This window comes from Talpa europaea (assembly GCF_964194135.1).
Source record: "Talpa europaea genome assembly, chromosome: 5".
In the NCBI taxonomy this organism is placed as follows: Eukaryota; Metazoa; Chordata; class Mammalia; order Eulipotyphla; family Talpidae; genus Talpa; species Talpa europaea.
Window position 1 is genome coordinate 24,313,709 of NC_140071.1, and position 25,822 is coordinate 24,339,530.

A 25,822-nucleotide genomic window follows, 5' to 3' on the forward strand; every position below is an offset into this window, starting at 1 on the left:
AACAGATGGTTTCATCATCATCATCATCATCATCATCATCTGACCAGTGCCCAGCTTTGCTACCCCGCTGGTGTTCCATTCAGGGAATTCTTTTCACAGTCTCGGCATGTTTATTTTCCTTATACATCCAAGAATGAACTGTATTAGATGCATTCCATCAAAAACACAGGTGTTCCTTCTATGTTTAGAGTTCTTGTTTTCATAACATGGGTTAAATTTACTAAAGCTTTTCCTACCAAAATGAGTTCATGTAGGGATTGGTAGGGAAGACCTGATCATCTTTTCTTGCTTTTCAGGGAAAATATAATTCAGCCCCTGTGATCATTCTGCACACTCTCTTGATTTCCATTTTAGCAGCATATAGGCGGTGTGAAAGTGAGGTGGTATTTCTAGAGGCGTTGAGATGATTGAGCCTGACGCGTGTTCTCCATGGTCTGCCATACTCATGCTTCGCCCTGTACTAATTGTTGTTCAATTTTGAAGGTCGCCTAGTTATCCTCCTCCTGGTTGTGGTAAAAGCAAATCCAAACTGAAATCTGAGCAAGATGGGATCTCCAAAACACATAAGCTGCTGCGGAGGACTTGCTCCAGCACAGTCAAGGCCGATGACGTGTGCGCCACCAAGTCCCACAGGACCTTTGGTCGCTCCCTGTCCAGCGACCCCAGGACCGAGCAGGCTGTGACGGCAATAAAGTCGCACAAACTCTTGAACCGTCCCTGCCCTGCAGCTGTCAAGCAAGACGACTGCCTCTCTCTCAAGTCACATAAACTCTTGTCTCGGTCTTGTTCTGGAGATCCACGATGTGAGCACAACACCAACTTGAAGCCCCACAAACTGTTAAGCAGGTCTTACTCCAGTAATCTCCGAATGGAAGAATTATATGGACTGAAGAATCACAAGTTGCTCAGCAAGTCTTATTCCAGTGCCCCCAAGTCATCCAAAACAGAGCTTTTCAAGGAACCTTCTGTGGAGGGCAGGAGGCTCTCACTTACCTCAGGGCTTATTGGTATCTTAACACCATCTTCATCTTCATCTTCCCAGCCTGCTGTGCGTAAATATTTCCATCTTGAGTTCTTGATTGTTAACTAAGGTGCAGTAGAGGGTGTGAGTGTGTGTGTGTAAGATCCAGTGGGGGAAAGAATTTTTTTTTTTTAACTTGCTGCTTTTCCTTTCTGGATATTGTCTTGTATTCCAGACATTTGTAGATGGTATTAGAATGTTCGTTTTGATTCTAAGAAAATAGGTGTAGATATTGACTTTCTGTCTGGTCCCAAATTCTTGTCATGGTGAATGCTACCCCAAGATGGAAGGAAGTTAATTAATTGATTTTCCAAAGCCTATCCTTTTAAGAAATCATAGAATTTTAATGTTTGAACGTCGTTTACCTCATCTTTAATTTTCTAGTGCAAGTAGTGGGAAATAAAGCTTATTTGATAACTAAATTAAGGATAATCTGCTTACTGTTTTATATATATGAGAAAAACTTTGCCCATGAACACCATTGCTAGGATTGAGAAGCAACATTTACAGCTGTGTCCTCAGAGCCTCCTTAAAGCTGATCTTATCAAACTTTATAAAACTGAAAACACTTTACCATGAAGCTTCTGGGGGGTCAGGTGGGACTGAGTGGTATTTACTGGAAGTCTTAACAGAATTTACCTCTAGGGTGATTGCTATTGTAGCCACTTTAAAGACAAAGAAACAAGCCTACCTTTTGTATGTTATTTATGTAAAGGAATTGATTAGAAGTTTTATTTGCTTTATTGTGTGTGTGGGCAGGGTGTAGGTATGTATTGGTGGAGGGTCGTATTTAGCTTTTAACCTTTAATATGGACACAACTAGGAATAAATGAAATTGAGAAGTAAGATGCAGTTCTCTGAAAGCTTTGTTGCTCTTATATAGATTTATCTCTAAAATTATTACCATAAAATGCATTTGTGTTAAGAAAATGTATTTGAGTATATGGATAATTTTTTAGGTGGATAACCTTAAAGCCCATTTCTTATCAGCACTAAGCATTACAGACATTTAAAATAATGTCGAAAGGTTACATAAGAGAAAGTGCCCCATAATTGCTTCACCTAAGAAAAAATAATTTCGGATAGTCTAAAAAGAAATGTCTTTACATCTCTTAAGGGTTAAGCCTAGTACAAGACTTCAGTATTATATCCCATTCACTAGCAATCATTCTGATTGTAAAACAAGATTAAAATACTCTAAATAAGGAAGTAGGAACATTTGATGATGAGTAATAGAGGAAATGAGTTTTTCTGATCATGTAAAGATATCCATCATTTTACTAGAAGATCATAAATTAAGAATGCTATTGAAAGATAGCAATAATAAATTCTAAAATCTTGATGTCACAATCAGTGAGTTAATTAACATTACAAGTGATCCTTTAAAAGATCTTGTCTGTAATTCATTGTTGCAAAAAAAGTATGTATTTTCCCAATGAAAAAATTTTCTTCTTTTACTTTGCTTTTTATAGCCAAATGGTGCCAAATGCATTCCAATACGAGACCGTGGCTTCCTAGTGCAGGTATGAACTGCCTTCCCCCATCGTTGCGATATTTTCAAACTGTTCCTGAGTTTGACTTATTTTGTTTTTCTGTGTTTTTCCTTTATTTTTTTACAGACTATTGAGTTTGCTGAACAGCGGATCCCTGTATTGAATGAATATTGTGTGGTTTGTGATGAACCACATGTGTTTCAAAATGGCCCCATGCTTAGAGTAAGTTCTCTTGGTGGATTGTCAATGTTGATTTAGAATATAAATGAAAAGAGTAAGATATAAAACAATTAAGTAAATAACTGCGTTTACAGTAAATACTCTGCATTGAGCAAATTATTTAATATACAAGTGGCATGGTTTTCCTAAAATGAATTACTATTTCAGGAGTTTGTGAAAGAGCAAGTAGTTTCATTTTTGGAAAACATTTCTTACTGTCCTTTTTACATACACCTATATATTATATATATGTCCACCTTTTTATATTTATCCATCTGCATCTGTAGAAATATGCACCCTGAAGTGTTTCTCCAGACTGTATAATTTTAAATGCTTGCTGTAGAAAAGAGAAAGTAATCCTTATTTTATCTTGAAAAGGCACACAGTAGCATACGGATCATCAGAATAAAGATTTCCAAAAATGCCAGCTTACTAACACATGCAGGGCATTATTGAGGGAGTACATGCATTTTGGGGGAAATTATCCAGTTTCAAAAGTCTTTCTTTGCAGTTTCTTTTATTAAGATTAAATTTATAAAACATACAATTTATAATTTTAATGTTATAATTCATTGGTTTTGAGTATATTCACAAAAATGCTATGCAGCCGTTACCAGTAATTCCAGAAAATATCAATCACCTGAACAGAAACTCTGTAACTGTTACAGTCATCCCAAATTTTTCCTTCCTCTTTTCCCCTTTCAATCACTAATCCATTTGTCTGTCTCTGTGAGTTTATTTATTCAGAATATTTTACATAAATAGGATTATAAATTATGTGCCCTTTTGTTTGTGTCTTCTCTCACTCCTATCATTTCAAGGTTCATTCATCTAGCATGTGTCAGTAACAGTATTCTTCTTTATAGTGGAATAATACTCCATTATGCAGATACGTGATCTTTGCCCCCTCATCATTTCATTTTTGAATGGTTAAGACGTTTGTTAGCTCTATTTTATTTTGAGGAACAGCCAAACTTTTTGACAGTGGCTGCACCCATTTTATGTTCCCATTAGCAATGTATATAATGATCTCACTATATCCTTCACTTTACCATTACTTGTGGTTCCCATTTCTTTATCCCCCGAATTTAGGTACCCCTAGTGTGTGTGAAGTAGTATCTCATTGTGGTTTTAATCTGCAATTCCCTAATGACTAATGAGTTTGTGCTTATTGGAAATGTGTATATCTTCTCTGGGAAATATCTTTTCAAATCCATTGCCTGATTTTTAATAAGGTTATTTGTATTTTTTTTATTTTTTAGTTTTTTAAATTTTATTTTGTATATATTTTACATCACATCATTCTTGAGTTTTGCTTTCTCCTCTTAGGTGTAGTACCCATGAAATTCCCACCACCAATTCACCTGTGTCCCATCACCATAGTCCCATGTGTTCTTCCCACCCCTGTTTTGATCCCTCTCCTTCCTCTTCCCCTGTAGAATGTCTCTGATTTATAGTTGCCTATTGATTTTGAGTTTTAATTTATTATAATTACTTTTTTCCCCTGATCCCTTATTTGTTTCCTCTACATCCCTCCTATAAGTGAAATCATTCGTTATTTTTCTTTTTCTTTCTGGCTTATTTCACTGAGCATAATAATTTTTTTGGTTGATTGTGATCTGATTTGCAGATATTTTCTATTATGTGAGTTTTTTTTCACTTTCTTAATAGTTTTCTGTGACACACAAAAATAACGTTTTAATGGAGTCTAAATTTATCAGTTAAACCACTGCCTAGTTTAGGCTCATGAAGATTTACATCTATATTTCCTTCTAAGAGTTTTGTATTTTACATTTAAATCATTAATAGTTTTTGAGTTTTTAAAAAAGAGAAAAAAATAGAGAAGTTTAATAATAACATGTATATTTATATATATGCAAAAGACCCGGTGTGACTGAGTAACTCAAGTTAACTTTTGTGTATGGGTGTGAGGCCAGGTCCAGATTCATTCTGGTTTTTTTTTAAATTTTATTTTATATATTTTTAACATCATTTTTCATTTTTGCACAACGTATGCATTTTCATCTTGGTTATAGTCCCCATACAATTCCATCTCCCTTATTTTGACCCTAATCACTCCCCCAACCGCCCCGTAGTGTGTCTCTGGTTTATAGTTGCTTGTTGATTTTGATTTTTACTTTATTATAATTAGTATTTTTTTTCCTGGTCCCTTATTTAGGTTTTCTAAATTCCTGCTCTGAGTGAGACCCAGATTCATTCTTAACACATTTAGATAAATTTTTCTAGGTGTCTCTTCTTTCTTGAGAAGATTATATTTTTTGTTGAAAGACTTTTTTTAAACTTTCCTCTAAAACTCCTAACTGTATTAGAGAAATGATATTAAAAGCAAAAAAGATTTAAATAACATTTACTCTTTTCTGCTTACTTAAACTAAGATAGTAGTTGAGGCAGGAGGCAACTTTGCATATGCCTGCAAGCCTTCTTGTATTGTAATAAGCTGTTTGCCAGCCAGCTGCCTGTGGTTGAGTGATTCACATGATTATATACACTTTACATGGTAGAACACTTTCAAACATTTTACTATACACAACGACAAAAAGGGGGAAAACAATCATTCTGAGTACACAAAGAGTAGGTAAACAGCTTTAAGAGTCAAAACAGCTTCAACACTTGCAATAAGGAAATTCTTTGCATTCTCCACCAAATACTGTCAATAGTATTAATGTAAAAGAAAACTAAGTTGAAACCAAGTATCTAGTGTGCTAGTTAGCTTTTTAAATCTGTAAGTAACTCTTCCAGGGTGATAAGGCAACTGAGTAATTTCACTATATTAGAATGTATTAAATTAATCATACTTGAATTTTTCAAACAAGTTTGTTTTCACTATTTGGGATCCCTTGCATTTTCCATTTGACACAAATATTACTTGTCCAGTTCTGGAAAAAAATAAAAAGCAGTTGGAATTTTGCTAGGGTTTGTATTGGATCCGTGGGTTAATTTGGGAAATATTACCATCTTAACAATAATAATTCTTCCAAGTCATTTACAGTGGTTGTCTTTCCACTTATTTGTATCATCATTGTTTTATAGTTTTCAGTGTGTAAGACACACATCTTAGTATAAATGTATTTTAAGTGGTTTATTCTTTTTGATGCTATTTCCATGTGTGATCAACATTGTGCTTGCTGGAGGGTCTAGCAAGGCAATTAGATAAGAAAAACTAATAAGAAATACTCAGGTGGGGAAACCTAACATTCTGAACTGCAGGTGACGTCTTCTGTGTGAAGATAATTTGTACAGTGTTTTCTTATTTCATTTTCAAAAAAACTCTTGTGGTTTAGGTATTTTGTAACCATGGTACAAATAAGGGAATTAAGATCGAAAGAGACTAACCAATTTGTTCAACTTTTTCCAAGTAATGTGGGTAGTGACTGGATTTTGAACCTAATTCTCTTTGACATCAAAAATGCTTCATAAAGGCTTCCTGAAGGCACTGCACTAGATTCCGTGTTGCACTGTTGTAAGAGAGGTTTATCCTGTCTTTAGGAATATGTATTTGAAAAGCTACCATGATGCCTAAAAAAAGATAATTTTACCAGAACCTTTTCTTATACTTTGCGCTTTATACTTAAAAAAAAAAAAAAAAACACATGGCAGCAATTTAAGAATTCAATCATTTGTCAGGTTTTGTGATATATTTGTTTTATTTTTTAAGGGAAGCACATTAAAAACAAGTTTTCTTGCTTCCCATGTGCCAATTTTGTAGTCAGATTTTCTCTCAAAGAGGTCTATTTTTATTCTGAAACCCCAATTAACTAAATCAGCTTTTATTTATGAATATTTATGCAAGTTTGCTATTTCTATTTGATATATAAAATGTATAGTCTTGTTGAGAATAGGGAAAATCCTTTGGCCATCTCAATCTATCCCTTTAGGAGGTCAAGTTTTATTTTGTCAATGTCTCTGTTGATCTTTGTCTATGGCAATGCCATTTCCACTGTAGAAGATAATAGTAATGTTATAAATAGCAAATGCCTTTGGCCTGCTTTTTCTGCTTTCCAAAGTTTATCTCTTTATTCTTATTTCTATACAGCTTTATTATACTCAAACTCCAGTGTCATGTTTTGCACTGTAGTAATGGTGCAGTAAATGGTGGTTATTAATATTTCAGACCATACTGTCCTCCCAGAAAATGAACCAAAGATATGTCAGGGGGAAATTGAGGGTGAGACATACATGCACACTCACACGCACAGGAAAATAGAAGATTAAGAATAAGTCAAACAGTCCAATAAACAAAAAAAGTAATAGAAATTGAACAGTCTGCTCGTGTGTGTGTGTGTGTGTGTGTAAAATTCTCTTTAGGGAATGTCAACCAGCATCTTTGTGATTGGCTGTGCTTTGTTCCCACAAAACCACCATAAAGGATGAAGAGAGTGGAGCCATACTTCCCCGCTGGTTAAGTATCGGACCAAGCTGTCCTCTGAAATGAGAGCACATAGGCTCCCTGGCACTAACAAATGCCTTTTGTCTGCGGTGCAGCAGCACCGTGGATTGCATCGTGTTAGGCTTCATCAGCTACCTAATGCAATGTAACTTGGGAGATAAGATAAATCAAAGCGATGACATTATATTAGATTTGAAAGATGAGAGCTCTTCCAAAGCAATTGCAGAGTGTATATTTCAGTGCTGTTGACTTCAGGAGGTTATTGAAGTCAAAGTCTTTGCAACAAAACCAATCTTTCAAGAACTGGGGAGCAAGTAAGCAGAGTTATGCTTGTTTCTTCCAAAGAAAAATAGCTGGGAAAGAGTGCAATTCTCCTTTGTCTATTTGTTTTACAAAGCGATGAAGTTTAACCTTATATTTTTAGTATATTACAAGTATAGCTATTTGCCTTTTTTAATATAGCTCATGTGCAAGTGTATATTAAGCAGGAGAGATGGATTTCTGATTTAAGTCTATTTTCATCTGTTGCTAAATTACTCCAAATACATATGCCTAAAACTGAAAAGGATTTCTTATCATACTTGTGACTATATCAGTAAATGATTATGATTCCTTTTTTAAAAATTCTAAAAATTTGTATCTTCTATTTATCAAATGGAACACCATAAATTTAGGTATTTAGAAATGTTGCAATTGATTCTTTCTTTTGTAGCCTACTGTGTGTGAACGAGAGCTATGTGTATTTGCTTTTCAAACCCTGGGAGTAATGAATGAAGCTGCTGATGAAATAGCAACTGGAGCTCAGGTAGTAACATGATAGTAATTATTCCCTATTTTGACTTGAAAATTTTATTTTGATCCACTACTTATATTCACTGTGCTATTCTTTAAAGTTTGACAGTTTGGAAATCAAACCAGTATTTGACTATTTTTTTAGATAGAAAGTAAATTTTGCTATCTTAATCTGATGTCTATTTTGTCATTTTACAGTTGCCAAGGGAAGAAATTAAACCAACTTTCTATTGCTTGAAAATGGTTGTTATTTTTTCTTATATGCTGAATTTGAGATAGTGAAATCCTTTCACATGTATTATGTAAAATTTATTTGTAAAGTTAGAGTGCCATAAAATGGACACCAATTTGTTTTAAAACGTAGGTGAAAAAATAACGGGCAGACCATATAATAAAAGAGAGCATTTAGTTTTACCATAGCAGTGTTTATGGCAGGGGGAAATGCAAAACATAAACAATATAGAAGAGAAACAACCCATTTTTCTGGAAAGAAATAAATTATAAAAATATAAAAATTTACTTACTCCATGCAAATCCATCAAAATTTCACTTGATTTTTCTTTCATTTTTGGAAGCTGACTAAATCACTAATAAATATATAAGAAAAACTAGAGAAAACTTTTAAAAACTAACTACATATTCATTAGGGCAACTAGACCAACTATAATACAAAAACTTATTGTACAATCCTGTATCTTAACAAAATGCAGTACTAACAAGGAATAGAATCCAGATTGTCCCCCAAACATCATAGTTATAAATATGCCTAATATATGTTCAGGAAGTAGCACATTAAATCATAAAATAAAAGTGATTTAGGAATCATAGAAGAAAATAAGCACGAAGCCATCATATTTTTAACCTATAGATGGTCATTAATGGCCTTTGGCAGAAGAGAGTAGGAAGAAATAAGATGATGTAGGGGTATTTACTGTTCTTGGAGCCTTGCCAAACTCATTTCCTATAATTGCAGTTTCCTTCACCTGGAAAGGTTTCTCCCCAGATAGTCACAAGTCTCCCTTCCTCATGTTGCTCAGGTCTCTGTTGAAAATCACCAACTTCCCTAGCTACTCTAAAATAGGAACCCCCTCTGCCTTTGTCTCTTATGCCTACTTAATTGTTATAGCATTTTATAGCTTTTAACACTACCATAAAATATACTTAAGCATGTACTGTTTAACTATTTTGTTTTTCTGATACACATTCTCCATTAGAATGTAAATTGCATAAGAGCAAGGACATGTCTGTCCCCTTCCTGTCTTGCCCTAGCATCTAGAACAGTGTTAGCACATAGTATCTGTCCATGACAAAGGGGCAGTAAAATGTGAGCAATTGGAAGTAACACATATTTGTATTTTAAACTTGAGGTCAAGTATGGTCAAATTTGTCCTAAAGTTACAAATAACAGATGTGACAGATATACAGCAGTCCTGAGACTTTTATATGCTACCTTGAGAGAGAGAAACCAGAGTAGAGCACTTGATAAATTCTGAAGGATAGTAATTATCTTATGTGTGTATTTCAAGGTGGTAGATCTACTAGTATCCATGTGTAGGTCTGCATTGGAATCTCCTAGAAAAGTTGTCATATTCGAGCCATATCCCTCTGTGGTAGATCCTAATGATCCTCAGATGCTGGCATTCAACCCCAGGGTAAGTAGCCAACTTCAAATGTCAGTCAAACGTTTTCTTTAACAATAGCTTTAGTCTCATGACCACTCTCAGGAAGCATATCCATGACCTGTCACGACCTCTGTTGCCATTGAGTAAATGCGGGTCTTTTCCCTCAAACTTGATTTGCTTCCACTTCACTCTTTCATATTCTCTTACTTCCCCCTTTCTTTTCTTGCTTTGAAATCATTTTCAGAACTTTATTTTCATGAAACTAGGCCCATGCAATTCCCTCACATTCCAATCTTTCCATACCCCATCTACACAGAAAGTTGTGGATGGCTGATTTGAGTTGACTTGTGATGGTTAATATGATTATTTTAATTTTGTTCTATGTTTTGAAATTCTAACTTATGCAACCTCATTTTAATTTTAAAGTTTCTGTGTAAAAGGACAGGTTTCCCTTTTTCTCTTGTGTTTTTACTTCACCCTTCTCTGGTCTCTCCCCGTCCACCCTTCCTTGTGAAGTAAAGGTTAGTGGAAGTTGAATTCATATTGTTGTTCAACTGCAGTTATTGAGAAAGCAATTTTATTTTATTTATTTATTTTAAAAGATTTATTTATTTATGCATACAAGAGATGGGGTACAGGCCAGAAATGCAAGGGGTGGGTGATGAGAGGATTCACCAGAGACAGAGTGGGGAACAGAACAGGCAGGCTGACTGGAATACATTACTGAGGGGAGCAGTGGGTGAGACAGGAGAGGTCTGCTTCACCATGTGGTTTCTTCCTGGCGGGCCGGGGATTGAACTCTTGCTGCAGAGGCTGCAGATTGCTTCATAGTGCAAGGCGCTTAACCCCTTGCGCCACCAGGGAGGCCGAGAAAGCAATTTTATAAATTCATGGAGATAAAGCAGAACCTTCTGAAATATATTTTTCAAATTTCATAATTGCCTTTGCCTCTTTTACTCTTCATCTTGAAATCATTTTACAGACACAATGACTAGATAAACTTTTCTTGGAAAAACCAAGATAAAAACCATCTTTCACAGATGGCAACAGTGCACATATTTGTGCTATGCTTAGGAATTATTAACAGAGTATGTAGCGTCATTTATGCACTTTTATACTCTTTTGGTACCAGTCTTCCAATGAAACAATTAAAAATAAAATTAACTTGTAAGAATTAAAATGGATTTATATTTTGGAAGGATTCTGTGCTTACTTTATTTGTCATGGATTAATCCCTTAATGGAGAAAGCCAGAACTAGAACCCAGGACCATTTTTGTATTGATAGTTTTTTCCCCTGTTTGCTGAACATGATCATATGGACTTGGGACTGTCATTGTTTTCTTCTCTCTGAATTATAAATCCTATTGTCACTGAGCCATCTCATTAAAGTGGTCTCTTTTGTGTATACAACAACACAGACATTGCTGGACCCTGATGGGAAATTCTTGTACAAAAATAATATGTTTCTCCAGCGAATGTGTAGACTCACAAAGGCTTACAGTAAATACTGTTTGTTTTTTTTTTTTTCACTCAACAGAAGAAGAACTATGACCGAGTAATGAAAGCATTGGATAGCATAACTTCTATTAGAGAAATGACACAAGTAAGTACATCATCTTGTGGTCTTGTACAGTTTAGTTTTGTATGAGTAAAATCATATTTTAAAAATGTCTGAGAGGAAAAAAAATAAGAGGATTAACTACGTAGTAAAATGTAAACTTTTTTATTATATAGGAGTAAAATTAAAATGATAACAATTTAAAAAGTGCTGTAGTGGGATGTTTTAATTAATTTACATCACCAGTGTTTGGCAAGCTATCACTGTGATTTTGAGGGTAATTGCATAATTATGTTTTACTCTCGAACTAGGGCAAGAGTTTGAGTACATTGGGATATTTTAAGACAAAGGTTAAAGCCGGTACCATCTTCGTAGATGGTGGTCATTTTAATTAATGGTAGCCATTCCAAAATATCATTTTATGTTAAAATAAAGGCAAATGTTCTGTCAAATGTAATTTATCCATACATTAGATATAATCTCAATGTAATTTTGGAAGACACCAGACTCCTTGTGAAAATGAGTTCATTTATTTATTTACTTATTTATTTTTGGCTATTAGAGATGCTTTGGGGAAAGGTTTGATGAACAAGGATTCAGAGTTTATTATGAAAGTCTAACATATCTGGGCTAGAGTCCAGCACTTGGAAAAGCACATGCTATTGAATTATTGAGGCCTTTCCATTGCCAAAGATTTAGCGAGAGATTTAAAACTCATTTTAAGTCAAAATTAATAATCCTTAATTAACAACACCATTATGTGTTCAGTTTGCATATGGTGGTTTCATGGTTTGCACTGCTCTGGGGGCTCGCAGGCTTACAAACACTTCACCCTGGCCCTTTCCTTTCTCCATGGAGGAAATAGTGGCTTCCTGCTCTCCATGGTGTTGTGATTCTGCTCCCCTCACCTCCTACCCTCATCTCTACTCTGCTTCAAAATGTACTCCAAGTATATTTTTTTACATTCCCGAAGTTAATTCTTGATTCTTTCCATTGTAACTTATTTCCTAGTCAAAATTCATTCATTCATTCAACAGCTAATACGCCAGACAATGGTAAACGGAAGATCCTTTAATTCACATTACATTACTTACTTAAAAGCCGTTATTCTCTCCAGTTTTTCTGTGTCCAAATCTTTCAATAGTTTCTAAATTCTCTTTCAAACAGAACAATAAACAAACAAAACAAGAAAATGCATTTTTATCTACAGGGAATAAAAAGCACCTAATGCAATATCTTACACAAAGTCAGTACACATTTTTTTTTTTCATTTTGAAAAAGACTTTGGTATAGGGTATTTATATTATACCCTAGACCTAGATCATTCTTGGATTTAAAAATAGCTACAAACTGGGATCAGCTCTCTGCCAAAAATTACTTCCTTTATTCTGGGTCATGTGTAAGCTATTTTAATAGAAGGCAATTGAGATGATTGAGTGTCAGCCTGGGAATTTAAAAGATTCACATATAACTTGCTCATCGATGATGTAGCCTATGACCTTGGGCAAGTTGCTTGATTGCTTGCTGCCTCAGTTTCTTCACTGTCAGTACTGTGAATGGGGGCCATCACATGCTGTCAGATTTCACTGCGTCAAAATTCTTAAACCTCTCCAAATAAATACAACATGCTGTCTTGTTTTTTAGATTGTGTTGTGTTTTGGACAAGCTCAGTTACAAAAGATTTGCACTTTGTTCTAAATAAATAATTGTCTAAATAAACCCATTAAATACTTTTTAAAAGAAGGACTGCTCTTAGGTAAATTGTTTGCAGTTTTCTCATGTCAAGATCTATACCTAAGTCAAAACTGTTTGATAAGAGCATGAGTAGTAGCTATTAGAAGTTTAAGCTTACTAATGTTGGTTGAAAGTTAAAAACTCCTTGTCAAAGGGAAAACCCATCCAGACACTTGTTAAAGGTGGTAAGACACGTTTTCTTCAGAGGGCTGCAGTTGGAGCTGAACCCATCTTCAGCTAAGACAGAGCTGACTTAAGTTTTGAAAGTGATAATAGAGAGGAAAGAAAATGGGGTGTGGAGAAGTGAAAATTGGGGCAACAGAAAAGGACTTGGATATAGAAAAATGGAAAATTTCAGCAAGGGGATACGTGAAGAATTGCTGAAAGGTTAGGCACATGGGTTGGTGTAATATACCTTCTATGGTTTGGGGGCATTGGTTTTTCGGAGCAGACTCAGCAGTGGGCTCACCAATGGGGACATGGCCTAGAGCATGGAATTCAGGTTAAAGTTTGGTTGATTCTTTTAGCAAAATATTTAGGGGAGTTTTTTTTAGTCTCAAAAGTTGGAAGTTGATGTCCTCTCAGGAAGAAACAATGAGGGTAACTTACTATTTCGAGGCCATAAACTTTCAGGTTTGACTGGATTAGGCGTACTAACTCAATCTGATTTTCCCTTTTTTTTTTTTTCGCCCGTGGCTGGGGAACAAACCAGCGCTGCAGAGGCTGCAGGCAGCCTCGCAGCCCAGCGCTCAACCAGTGCGCCACCAGGGGAGGCCCTGATTTTCCTTTTGCAAAAAAAAAAAAAAAGAAAGAAAGAAATTTTAAGAAAAATCAAGACGTGTAATTATTTTTTTTCAGGCACCATACCTGGAAATCAAGAAGCAGATGGATAAACAAGATCCCCTTGCTCATCCCTTACTGCAATGGTATGAAACTTTAGATTTCCTCTTAACAAAAACAGCATCAATTTCTACTATCTGATTTAAGGCGGGGGGACCTCTTTTACAAGATCTGCAATGCTACAGTTGCACACGCTTATGAGGCACAGTGATTTTACATTGCAAGGGTCTTTAATGACTCTCATTTAATTAAAACTTGTACATCACAAAGGGAAGCAAATGCCATCTGATGCACTATAGGGGATCTACAATTTATTTGTCAACATTGTTATAAAAAAGGTGATGGATGGGATTACATGGTGGTGAAATCATTTTGTGTCATTTGATTCTCCAGTTAGTTGAGAAGTGATAACATTCATCTAGTCAATGCTTTACTGAAAATCTTTCTAACATCTATGTTTTTTGTAATTGACTCCCTTCACAAGGACAGTATAAATTTGATGAGCTCTTTAATGACTATAGATGATGCTTCAGAGTGAGGCTGGGGCGGGGGTCTAGAACAGGAGTACGTTAGGGACCTTAGGATAATAGGAGAGATAGCTTGAGAATTCAACTTTGATGCTTCCTATAATTTGCCTCTGGTTTTTGATTAGCAAAATGAAATCAATGGGCTCATATCATGCCTACAAGGGTTTTGGGTACTTGTCTCTTTGAAATCACTGAAAATGCAAAGACTATGGAATTTATTACAATCATGCAGAAATACAAATGTAAAGATTATAAGAGATTTGGTCTGAATAAGTACTTATTCTATGCTATAACCAGGAAATTTTTAAAATATGTAATTATATAAAGATGGGCAAAGGGGAAAGAATCTGACTGCCTCAAAATTTGCATTGTATGGCTTTGACTTGGTCAGTTTTAGAATACATGTTTTATTTAGTCTAAAAGACTATGAAAAAAAAATGAGGTTTAGAAGTCTTTTGTATCTTTTGTGATTTATTTTTAAAATTCTGATGAATTAAGTAAAATAACAGTTTTCATTTTAACTTTTTTAATTCTCACATTGAGTCATATTCAAAAGAAGGTAAAAATCTAAACGGTCTCATCTCTTCTCCTGAAATCAACCAAAATGCTAACTTTTAATGATTTGTGATTATTTACTTAAGCTTGTTAATCACTTTTATTTTAAGAAAAAGAAAGTCTACCAAAGTGCTTAATAATTTCCCTACTTATTATTTTATATGCTAAAAAGCATAAAACAATTAGTGTTATCGTACACTGAGTTTAATTTTTTTCAACTTCAGTGTCTAAATATGTTGAATAACAGTTTCTGTATAAATCATTATGTATGTCAGCCCAAAGAGATCCTCAAATATTTAAAGAAAATGATCTTTATAAAAATTTGTTTTTAATTAGATTGTGTAGGGAGGTACAAAGAAAGCAGGTAGATAAAAGCCCTTGAAATTCTTGGGATATAAGGAACATACCTCAACATCATAAAAGCCATCTATGACAAGCCAACAGCCAGTATCATTCTCAATGGTGAAAAGCTGAAAGCAATTCCATTAAGATCTGGAACAAAAAAAAGTTATTAAAAGAATAAATAAATAAAATCAAAGGAAAGACAAACTCAATGGCAAATACAGATGCTAACATATCAATATTAACTCTAAATGTAAATGGACTAAACTCTTCAATAAAAAGACACAGAGTTGCAGCCTGGATTAAGAAACAAAACCCAACCTTTTGCTGTCTCCAGGAAACACATTTAGCTACAAAAGATAAAAATAGGCTCAAAGTTAAAGGATGGAAAACAATCCTACAAGCAAATGGACCAAAAAAGAAAGCAGGAACAGCTATACTTATATCAGATAAAACAGATTTCAAACTCAAAAAGATAAAAAGAGACCCCAATGGTCACTACATTATGATCAAGGGGACAATACTTCAAGAAGAAATAACACTCATTAACATATACTCACCAAACGAAGGAGCACCAAAATATATCAGACAACTGTTGTCCTCTCTGAAAACAGACATCGGAGAAAACACATACGTAGTGGGAGACTTCAACACACCACTATCAACAATGGATAGATCAACAAGACAAAAAATAAGTAAAGAAACCAAAGCTCTAAATAAGGACCTAGAGCAATTGGGCTTAACAGACATCTATAGAACACTAAACCCCAAAAAAACGGAGTACACATTTTTCTCAAGCGCACACGGATCATTCTCCAGGATCGATCACATACTGGGGCACAAGACAAACATCAACAGATACACCAAGATTGAAATCATATCAACCATCTTTTCTGACCATGAAGGCATCAAACTAGAAATAAACCATAAAAAGAAGGCAAGGAACTTTCCTACCTCATGGAGATTAAAAACCACACTACTGGAAGACCATTGGGCTAATGAGGAGATCAAAGAAGAAATTAAAAAATTTTTTGAATTGAACGACAAGGAGGACACCAATATCCTAAATGTATGGGATGCAGCAAAAGCAGTAATAAGAGGAAAATATATAGCAATAGAAGCTCACATCAAGAAACAAGAAAGAACTCAAAGAAACAACCTAATCTCGAAGCTCAAAGATCTAGAAAAAGAACAACAAGAAAACCCCAAAACCAGTAGGAGAAAAGAAATAATAAAAACCAAAGCAGAAATAAATGAAATTGAAACTAAAAAAACAATCCAAAAGATCAATGAAACCAAGAGCTGGTTCTTTGAAATTTTTTAATTTCTTCTTTGATCTCCTCAGACAATAACAAAAACAAAGAGAAACCCCAGAGACTGGGAGAACATTTTTGCACCCAACACTAATGATAAAGGACTGATCACAAAAATCTGCAAAGAGCTGATGAGACTCAACAACAACAAAGAAAATAATCCAGTCAAAAAATGGGCAGAAGAGCTAAAAAGAAACTTCTCTGAAGAGGAAATGCAAATGGCCAACAGGCATATGAAAAAATGTTCAACATCACTTGTCATCAGGGAAATGCAAATCAAAACTACCATGAGATACCATCTTACACCAGTTAGAATGGCACATATTAAAAAAAACTAGCAACAACAAATGTTGGCGAGGGTGTGGAGAAAAAGGAACTCTTCTGCACTGTTGGTGGGAGTGCAAACTGGTCCAACCACTGTGGAGAGCTGTGTGGAGATTTCTGGACCTACTAAACATAGAGCTTCCATATGATCCAGCAATTCCACTCCTAGGTATTTACCCAAAGGACACAGAAACATCAATTCCAAAGAACACCTGCACCCCTATGTTTATAGCAGCACTGTTTACAATAGCTAAGCTTTGGAAACAACCCAAATGCCCAAAAATAGATGACTGGATCAAGAAGATGTGGTACATATATACCATGGAATATTACTCAGCATTCAAAAAAGATAAACACATGCAATTTGCAGCAACATGGATGGCACTGGAAGGGATCATGCTCAGCGAAATAAGCCAAAAAGAAAAAGAAAAATACTGGATGGTCTCACTCATAGCAGGAATTTAGAAAACTTAAATAAGGGACCAGGAAAACGAATAACTATAAGAAAGTGAAAATCAAAATCAACAAAAAACTACGAACCAGAGACACTTTTAGGGGGGCGGGGGTGGGAGGGGAGGGGTTGGGGTCAGAATGGGGGGGCTGCAATTGTATGGGGAATATAAAAATAAAATTTATTATTAAAAAAAAAGATCTGGAACAAGACAAGGATGTCCACTCTCACCACTGCTTTTCAATATAATACTGGAAGTCCTAGCCAGAGCAATAAGACAAGAGAAAGACATCCAAGGAATCCAAATAGGAAAAGAAGAAGTCAAGCTATCACTATTTGCAGATGATATGATAATATACATAGAGAACCCCAAAAACTCCACAGAAAAACTAATTCAGCTCATCAATCAGTTCAGTAAAGTGGCAGGATACAAAATCAACACGCAAAAGTCAGTAGCCTTCCTATACACAAACAATAAATCTGAAGAAGAAGAAATCAAAAAAAACATCCCTTTTTTTATTGAAACAAAAAAAAATCAAATATTTGGGAATAAATCTAACAAAAGAGGTAAAGGACCTATACAAAGAAAACTATAAAACACTGTTAAAAGAAATAGAAGAAGACACAAAGAAATGGAAAGACATCCCCTGCTCATGGATTGGAAGAACAAACATTATTAAAATGGCCATCCTTCCAAAAGTAATATACAGATTCAATGCTATTCCAATCAAAATTTCAATGTCATTCTTCAAAGAAATAGAACAATTATTGATGAAATTCATATGGAATCACAAAAAAACCCGAATAGCCAAAGCTCTCCTGAAAAAAAAAGAAGGGAATGGAGGCATCACACTCCCAGACTTCAAACTATACTATGAATCAGCTTATTATCTTTGTATTGAGACCATCACTACTTCAAAGTCTGTCCAGAAAATCTTTAATTTTGCCAATAATTGATATTGTGACTATTAAAAATTTTATCTTCATGGAATTTAAGGATTAAAATAATATTTTTCATATTATATAAGCTCTTTAAAACATTCCAGGAAGCAAAGCAAAATTCTGTAATTAAAAATTACTATAATTACGATGTGTCACAGCAAAAATAAGTTCCACACACTTGACAACTAAGGGGAAAATCTTTAAATATATTTGGCATTTGTTTGTGACTGATGGGTTATTTTAATTAATTTCAGGGTTATTTCAAGTAATAGGTCACATATTGTGAAACTGCCAGTTAACAGGGTAAGTTATTTTTTTTTTTTTTACATATACATACAAAAGTCACATACTTATTAGTTAGGAGAATTGACCCCTGTGATTTTTAGGAAATTGAAGTACATTCAGGTTAAGCCTAATTTTTTCCATTTGAAAGTGCCGTATGTATACTGGCTTCAGTGTTTTTGAAGATATCAAATCAAATTCAGACTGCTGCTTTGACTTTTTAAGTAAATAAGAGTCAGTAAAATATTTAGTCTACAAGGGATAGAAATATTGTCTGAGTTGACCAGTAGAATGTAACATGCTGCTTCTAACTGTCCGTTTCATGTTGTTACTGCCCCTCTTTCCTATGTGGGAGAAGACACTGCCCCCACATATCTTACTGATCAGTCTAGTTCTCTTGAAAAATAAAGAAAAAGTTAATGGATGCTCATTTCAGTTCTCATCATCCCCTGAGAGCAGTACCTAAAGTCTCAGCTCTCCCATTTATTGTTATAGGATTTATAGGCAAAAGAGCATAAACCAGAAATTTTTTTTCAGGCTCCTTATCCAAAAGGTTCTATTTTAATTATTTCCATGATCAAAGGGGAAAACTATATTTGAACATGGACATTTTCCAATTTTACACACATATGCAAATAAAGCACTATGATAATTTTACCATTTTAATATCTTGAACTAACTTTTCTTTTCTGCTTAGCCAACTCTCAGATTATTTCCCCAGTTGAATTGTTAGTGTTTACTTAGGGAATTCAATAATAAAAGCCTTAAAAAGAAATGTAATTAGAAAGGCAGATCTGCTTGAAGATGATTACTTAGTATATTCCACAGTTAACTATAAGTGACTTTGGATTGTCTGTCTCATATTTCTTTTCCATTAGCCTAAAGAATTATTCTCATATCAAGAATTCCTTATGATTTATCATTTATGCAGTTTTTTTTTAAAAAAATGAATGGTCCTTTTAATGTGATTAGTCTAAAACTACCATGGTTTGAAGGTAGATAATTCTTAACCAAAAAAAAATTTGAAGTCTGATTATATGTTTAATTTGACATGTTTTTATTTGTCGTTATTTTAAATGGCAGCAATTGAAGTTTATGCATACTCCACATCAGTTTCTCCTCCTCAGCAGTCCACCAGCCAAAGAATCCAATTTTAGAACTGCAAAAAAGCTATTTGGAAGCACCTTTGCATTTCAGTGAGTATGACTTAATGCTCAGGGGGATATTTCCACTTCCAGAAATGTATGCGGAGGAAAACATTCACTTTTAGTGGTTGGCTATTAACACCAAATAGTCAACCAAAATCATGCTTGACTTGGGAACTCAGAATTTTCAGGAGACATATATAATGTGACCACTGTAAAAGATCATTGATTTTTGCTTTTGCCTTTTCCTTTCCTTTCTATTTTTTAGTGGCTCACACATTGAAAACTGGCACTCCATCCTGAGGAATGGTCTGGTTGTTGCTTCTAATACAAGGCTGCAGGTAATTTGTTGGAATGCTTTAAGGAGACCTCATTATCCTTCAATATTGGAGACAAGTAAGCTATCCTGGTGTAGCATTTTGACTTGCAAAAAGGAAAGGGTGTGGCTTTTAAAAGTAACATGGAAATTCTAGTTACATAAGTAATTTTCACAAGACAGCTAAAACAGAATCAGTATACAACATAAAAATGCATGCAAGAACAGTAAAATCTCTTTGGACCTAAATAGAAACTTACTTATGTTTCTAAATTTAAACATTAAAAAAAAAACAGGTTTAGGCAAGACATAAAACCACACAAGTGTCTTGTTAATTCAGTACATTTGGACACTGTTTCAGTGAATACTTTAAGAAAAGGTAGGGCAGCGTTTGGCGATAGCAGGGTATTGTGGATTTAATCCTCATCCTTAATAAGCCCTTCATATTGAACTTCCCACGTCACTCTCACACAGTTGGTTTTCTTTTGGCTATTTAAGGAGGTCAGGAAATGAGATGTCCAACCCAATCACCTGCACTAGATCTCAACTGTCTCAGTGACACTTGATATGATGCAATTATCAATGTTCTTAGTTATACATTATTGGGTTAGTATTCGCTTCAAGTTAAATTTGGTGCAGTGTGCCTAGAACATAGAAATAATAGGAGAGAATTTTAATTATACTGCTTAATTTCTCTTTTAAAGATTTTATTGATTTTTGCACAGAAGAATTGGGGTATAGGCCAGAGGTATGGGGGGTTGGGAGGAGGGTGAGAGGATTCACCAGAGACAGAGTGGGGAGCAGAACAGGTGGGTCTACTGAAATACACTGCTGGGGGTAGCAGCAGGCGAGACAGGCGAGGTCTGCTGCGCCACGTGGGTTAGTTCCCTGGCCGGGGTTCAAACTCAGGCCATCTCAGAGGTAGTGCTGAGACTTAACCCCTAGGCCACCAGGGAGGCCCATACTGCTTACTTTTTTATATCAGTAGAAGAGTGTCAGTTAATGAAACTCTATAACTTGAAAAATTTACAGTAGGATATGAATGGGATGACAGTGTTGTATGAAAATCTGATCAGGTTCCTTGTTCATATACTAACTCCTGAGCCCTAATCAAAATTCTGTCACATGTGTTTTAGTCAGTTTTTTCAGAATTGTAGATTCATTAAAACCAGAGTCTACTATAGTACTTTATAATAAGCGGCTCTGTCATTTGGTAGGATACAAAACCTTCCCAAGGATTTTATTCTTTATCATTTTTCATATATCAGCTCACTGAATTTTAAGGACAAGGATATTAGTACTATTTCAAATTAGACTTTGGAATACATTTTTTTATCATTTTTGAAGAGTTAATGCTCCAGTGTGAAACCGGTTGCCTTCTTTTGGGACATTAACATTTGAGACCATTGATGGACTAATTTCTCTTCTCTTCCCGTGTTAGCTCCATGGTGCAATGTATGGAAGTGGAATCTATCTTAGTCCAATGTCAAGCATTTCATTTGGTTACTCAGGTAAGTTTGTATTTCGTGTCTAAACTCAAGTAGGTCTTTATGTTTTGATTTGATATGTCATAGGTACAATTTGATCAAGTAACTGAAGTTTATTTGATTTTTTGAAATTATTTATTTATCCGTACAAGAACCTGGGTACAGGCCAGATGCGTGGGAGGGTGAGAGGCTCCACCAGAGACAAAGCCGGGAACAGAACAGACAGACTGACAAAATACACTGTTGAGGGGAGCAGCAGGGCGAGGCAGGAGAGGTCTGCTGCACCATGTGGGAATTTTCCCGCCTGACCGGAATCAAACCCATGCTGCAGAGGCTGCGGACAGCTTCACAGCACTGCGCTCAACCGCCTGCGCCACCAGGGAGGCCCTTATTTGATTTATTTTTATTAAATTAACTTCATGAATATCATTGATTATTCTGTATTCCATAAAAAAAGTGCTGAACGTTATGGAAAATTTAGGATTAGAAAAACATCCTTAGTATCATCCTACTTATGGGAGCTTTTTATTAACACTTTGGTGAGATTATTTGAAAAAATATAATTTGGAATAAATTTCAAGCATGTGCTGAAGGAGGAGGTAAATTCAGTCTGGAAAGGATGATCATCAGATTGTTAGCATTTATTATCAGGTGGAGGGATTTGGGGTGATTTCTTCTTTGAACTTAAAAAATTTTTGATCAGTATAAATTTTTTTCTAGGACAACAGCATTCTGTTTAATATAAAGTCATTATGCATATTACTCATTATTGAGCATAATTATGCTCACTCAAAGAAATGGAAGCTACACAAAATTATATAATACAACAAATGAAATTTTTTTCCTCTTTCCAAAACCTCAGTTTTCAGTGTATTTCTCTTCAGACTTTTAAATGTTTTTGTAAATTCATTTACATGCATATAAAGTATGTGTGAGAGAGAGAGAGAGAGAAAAAAAAAAGAGAGAGATTAGGTTGGGGAGGAGGGAGAGAGAATCATAATCAACCACTTCAAGAATGTCATTCATCTGGTGTCTGGATAGCAAATCTTAAGCTCCTCATTTTACAGAAAAGGATAGTTAGGTGAACATTACCAAACCTACCTGTCCAGTTTTTTTTCAGGTCCCTGCTCTCTTTGTCGTAACACGTTGTTTTTCAGTGTGCACCCCAACTTTCCCAGAGTACATATCCTGGAAGCAGCAGGCCTCTTTTGGTCCCGGGAGCTCCACGCCCACCACCTGCACGCACTGCTGGTGAAGGCATCCAGTAGGCGAGGACTGGGAAGTGAGACTCCATCTCTTGGTGAAAGAGATAGGAGATTCACAGGGTAGAAAAGCTTATGAGTTGAGAAATATTGTTGCACTGATCTTTGAAAATACAATATTACAAAAAAATATATACCAAGAAGTATAAGATAGTAGGGAGTCAAATAACATAATTCAAAGGAGAAAACAAAATCAGCACGAATCATACTCTGAATCATATTAAAACAATCCAAATAAAGAAGTCAAAACCAGTCTGACTGAAGGAATACGTGCTCAGCAGAGATAAGGACAGACAGTAGCTCCTCCACTACTGTGATTTCCTGTGCTTGTGCTGGTGTGTGAACTCCTAAGACAGGCTCATGGAAAGGATTGTGAGGGATACAAGTAGATTTAGACTGTGTCGGTGTCTGTGAACTTGTCTGCAGAGACAGTCAAAAATTTCTTCAAATTCTCGAAGTGTCCTCAATCTGAAACAATACAAGAACCAGCGCAGTAAGAGGAAGCAGCTTCCCAGTTGGTTTTGAGGGTACACGTCTGGGTGGTCAAGAGCAGAAGAGTCCTAGCTTGTTCTGGCCTTTGCCTTTCTTTCCCTCAGAGCTATGCATCCGTGTCCCAGATCTGCTCTTCAGCCTGCCAGCATTTCCCTGAAATGCCCCATATAGAAAGGGTTACAGCCACACAGGCTTGCCCATTCTCATAAGGCCTTTCACTGAAATGGCAACAAAAAGATGAACACATTTCTCAGCTTTTGGACAGTAGCAGAACATTTTCGAGTAGAGATACAAATCTGCCTATTCCAACACAGATAAAAATTTTAGTTCTCTTTTGTCTAAAGTCTTTCACAGTAAAAATCACAGCATTATCAGAGTGTGCTGATTGGTGAGTACCATAGAAAGATTTAAACAATTTTCCTTCACTAAGAGTACTAGTAAATTCTAATGTAATTGAATATATGTATCAATTGCATAGCAATTGAATATATGTATCACATATATGTATATGTGTTTTTTTCTGACATTGTTCATAGTTCCTACTCTTCTTCTACTGACCAGATGGTAAGACGGAAGGTTAGAGTCTCAAAATCTTTTCAAACCAAGCTTTAAGAATTTTCTAATCATATCAATTTTGTGCAAAGGAACTTCTTATCCCTGTTTTCAGTAAAAAGTACACTTCCAAAACCCGCTAAATTTCCAAAACCCACTAATTTTTCCAGCTGTGATGGGCACAACAGCTGCTCCTGCAGGGTCTCTAACTCCTGTGACCTGATGCAGCTACACCTTTGCCCAAAGTGGAACTTTGCCGTGTATTCAGATTATATTTGAGCAGCGTCACCCAGCTTCTCTCTTAAATTACTCTTTTCCTGATGTTGTCAGGGATGAACAAGAAACAGAAGGTGTCAGCCAAGGATGAGCCGGCTTCAAGCAGTAAAAGCAGCAACGCATTACAGGTGGGGTAGCGACTGGAGTGACTGTGGGCGATGAGTGAACTGTGGCTTTAGCAGCCAGTGGGACTCAATAAAATGCTCAGGCTTTTTAAGTCTTCAAAATTATTTTAAGTAGTCATTACTCATAAAGGACTAAAACTCACCCTAATATGTAATAACTACAATGCATTTATTCAATAAATACTTGAGTATTTATTGAGTGCCTGCTGTAATGCTAGAGACTGTCCTAGGCATTGGACTACAGTTTTGATAAAAAAACAGACAACTCCTCCTATATCCTGCATGTTACCGAGTGCATATAAGTAAATGTATTTAGATAGAAATAATGGTTAATGGTAGTAAATATTATGGGAGGAAATATCAGAATGCCATGGGAGAGACAATGGAACTAGAATGAATGTTAAGTGCTTCGGTCAAGGACAGGAGTCTCCAAGATTATATTTGGGTAAAGGCCTCCAGCCTGTGAGTGCTTGAGCCATATGGCTCTCTGGGAAAAAGAACATTCCAGGTAGAGAGAAGAGCAAGCATAAAACTGTTGTTTCAGAGAAAATAAACATCCAGACAAATTAAAAATCATCTGATGAATAATATGCCTTTAAATTAAAAATAAAGACAAAACCCCAGATTTTCTACATAACATGTTTCTGAAACATCTGTGGCTTAAAGATGCCATAAAAGTGAGTTGGTTTGGGGTTCACTTTAATGTTGTAAAAGATTATGCAACTTTAATTTTGTTTCCCTTGACATAAAGATGTCAGACTTTCCAGTAAAAACAGGCTTGAGTTCTCATTCTTTGTGAGACTATTGAACTTTAACATTTTTTAGTTCACTTATCTTGAGACTAATTTAATAATGATTAGGTACAGAAATTAAATGATATAACAAATAGAGCTTGACATTAAGAAAGAAATCAGGTACATTGCTGCGATCTAGATAGGCCTTTCTAAAAAATCTGGAGCTATCATAGTGACTTTTTTTTTTTTTAGTGATCAGTTTTTATCACTTGTGTGACTGCCCCATTTTTACTCTAATTTTTAAATTCTTTTGGAGTTTAGTCACAGAAAAAAGGACAGCAATCCCAGTTCCTGCAGAGCCGTAACTTAAAATGCATAGCCTTATGTGAAGGTAAGTTGAAAGTTTTACAAACCTCCTAATGTTAAATCTCCATAGTACTTGATTTAAGTATTCAAGTATATTTACAGAATGCTCCTAAGTAATAACACAAGCATTATATTCCCTATGGCCATTGCTAAGGCCACATGTAGAAGATAGGGACAGTAGAGATGATAAAGCTGAAAACCAAAGAGAAGAGGCAAGAATTGAGACAGTCTTATATTTTATTCTTGGCAGATCATTATTTATCTTTCAGAGTGGTAATTATGCTTTATGATCAAGTATTGCATATCTCTTTTGTTACTATGTCACCTTTCTCTTTAAAGATTTCATTTATTTATGCATACAAGAACTGGGGCGTAGGCCAGAGGTGCGGAGGAATGAGAGAATTCATCAGAGACGGAGTGGGGAGCAGAACAGGGAGATGTCCTGAAATACACTGTTGAGAGGAACAGAGGAAGCAAGGCAGGAGAGGTCTGCTGCACCATGTGGCTTAGCTCCCTGGCTGGGGATCCACCTTATGTCACAGTAGCTTCATAGTGCTGAGACTTTAACCCCTGCACCACCACGGAGACCCTTGTCACCTTTCTCTTTAAATTGGTTTTTGAGGGCCTCCCTGGTGGCTCAAGG

General features: G+C 35.5%; 1 protein-coding gene across 2 annotated transcripts in view; it reads left to right on the plus strand.

Annotated features, from left to right (window-relative positions):
• PARP8 (poly(ADP-ribose) polymerase family member 8) overlaps nt 1-25,822 on the plus strand; it is a gene marked incomplete at both ends in the record, with an annotated part of 148,382 nt that overhangs the window by 110,881 nt on the left and 11,679 nt on the right. Inside the window, 13 exons of one of the 2 annotated variants that reach the window (XM_084233209.1) lie at nt 484-1,048; nt 2,494-2,544; nt 2,641-2,736; nt 7,854-7,946; nt 9,460-9,585; nt 11,094-11,159; nt 13,707-13,774; nt 18,397-18,445; nt 19,508-19,620; nt 19,838-19,910; nt 21,327-21,396; nt 24,009-24,082; nt 25,135-25,204. In XM_084233209.1, the coding sequence (XP_084089335.1) occupies nt 484-1,048; nt 2,494-2,544; nt 2,641-2,736; nt 7,854-7,946; nt 9,460-9,585; nt 11,094-11,159; nt 13,707-13,774; nt 18,397-18,445; nt 19,508-19,620; nt 19,838-19,910; nt 21,327-21,396; nt 24,009-24,082; nt 25,135-25,204 (1,514 nt within the window). The remainder of the gene's footprint in view (nt 1-483; nt 1,049-2,493; nt 2,545-2,640; nt 2,737-7,853; nt 7,947-9,459; nt 9,586-11,093; nt 11,160-13,706; nt 13,775-18,396; nt 18,446-19,507; nt 19,621-19,837; nt 19,911-21,326; nt 21,397-24,008; nt 24,083-25,134; nt 25,205-25,822) is intronic. The other variant, XM_084233210.1, reaches the window with a different exon arrangement.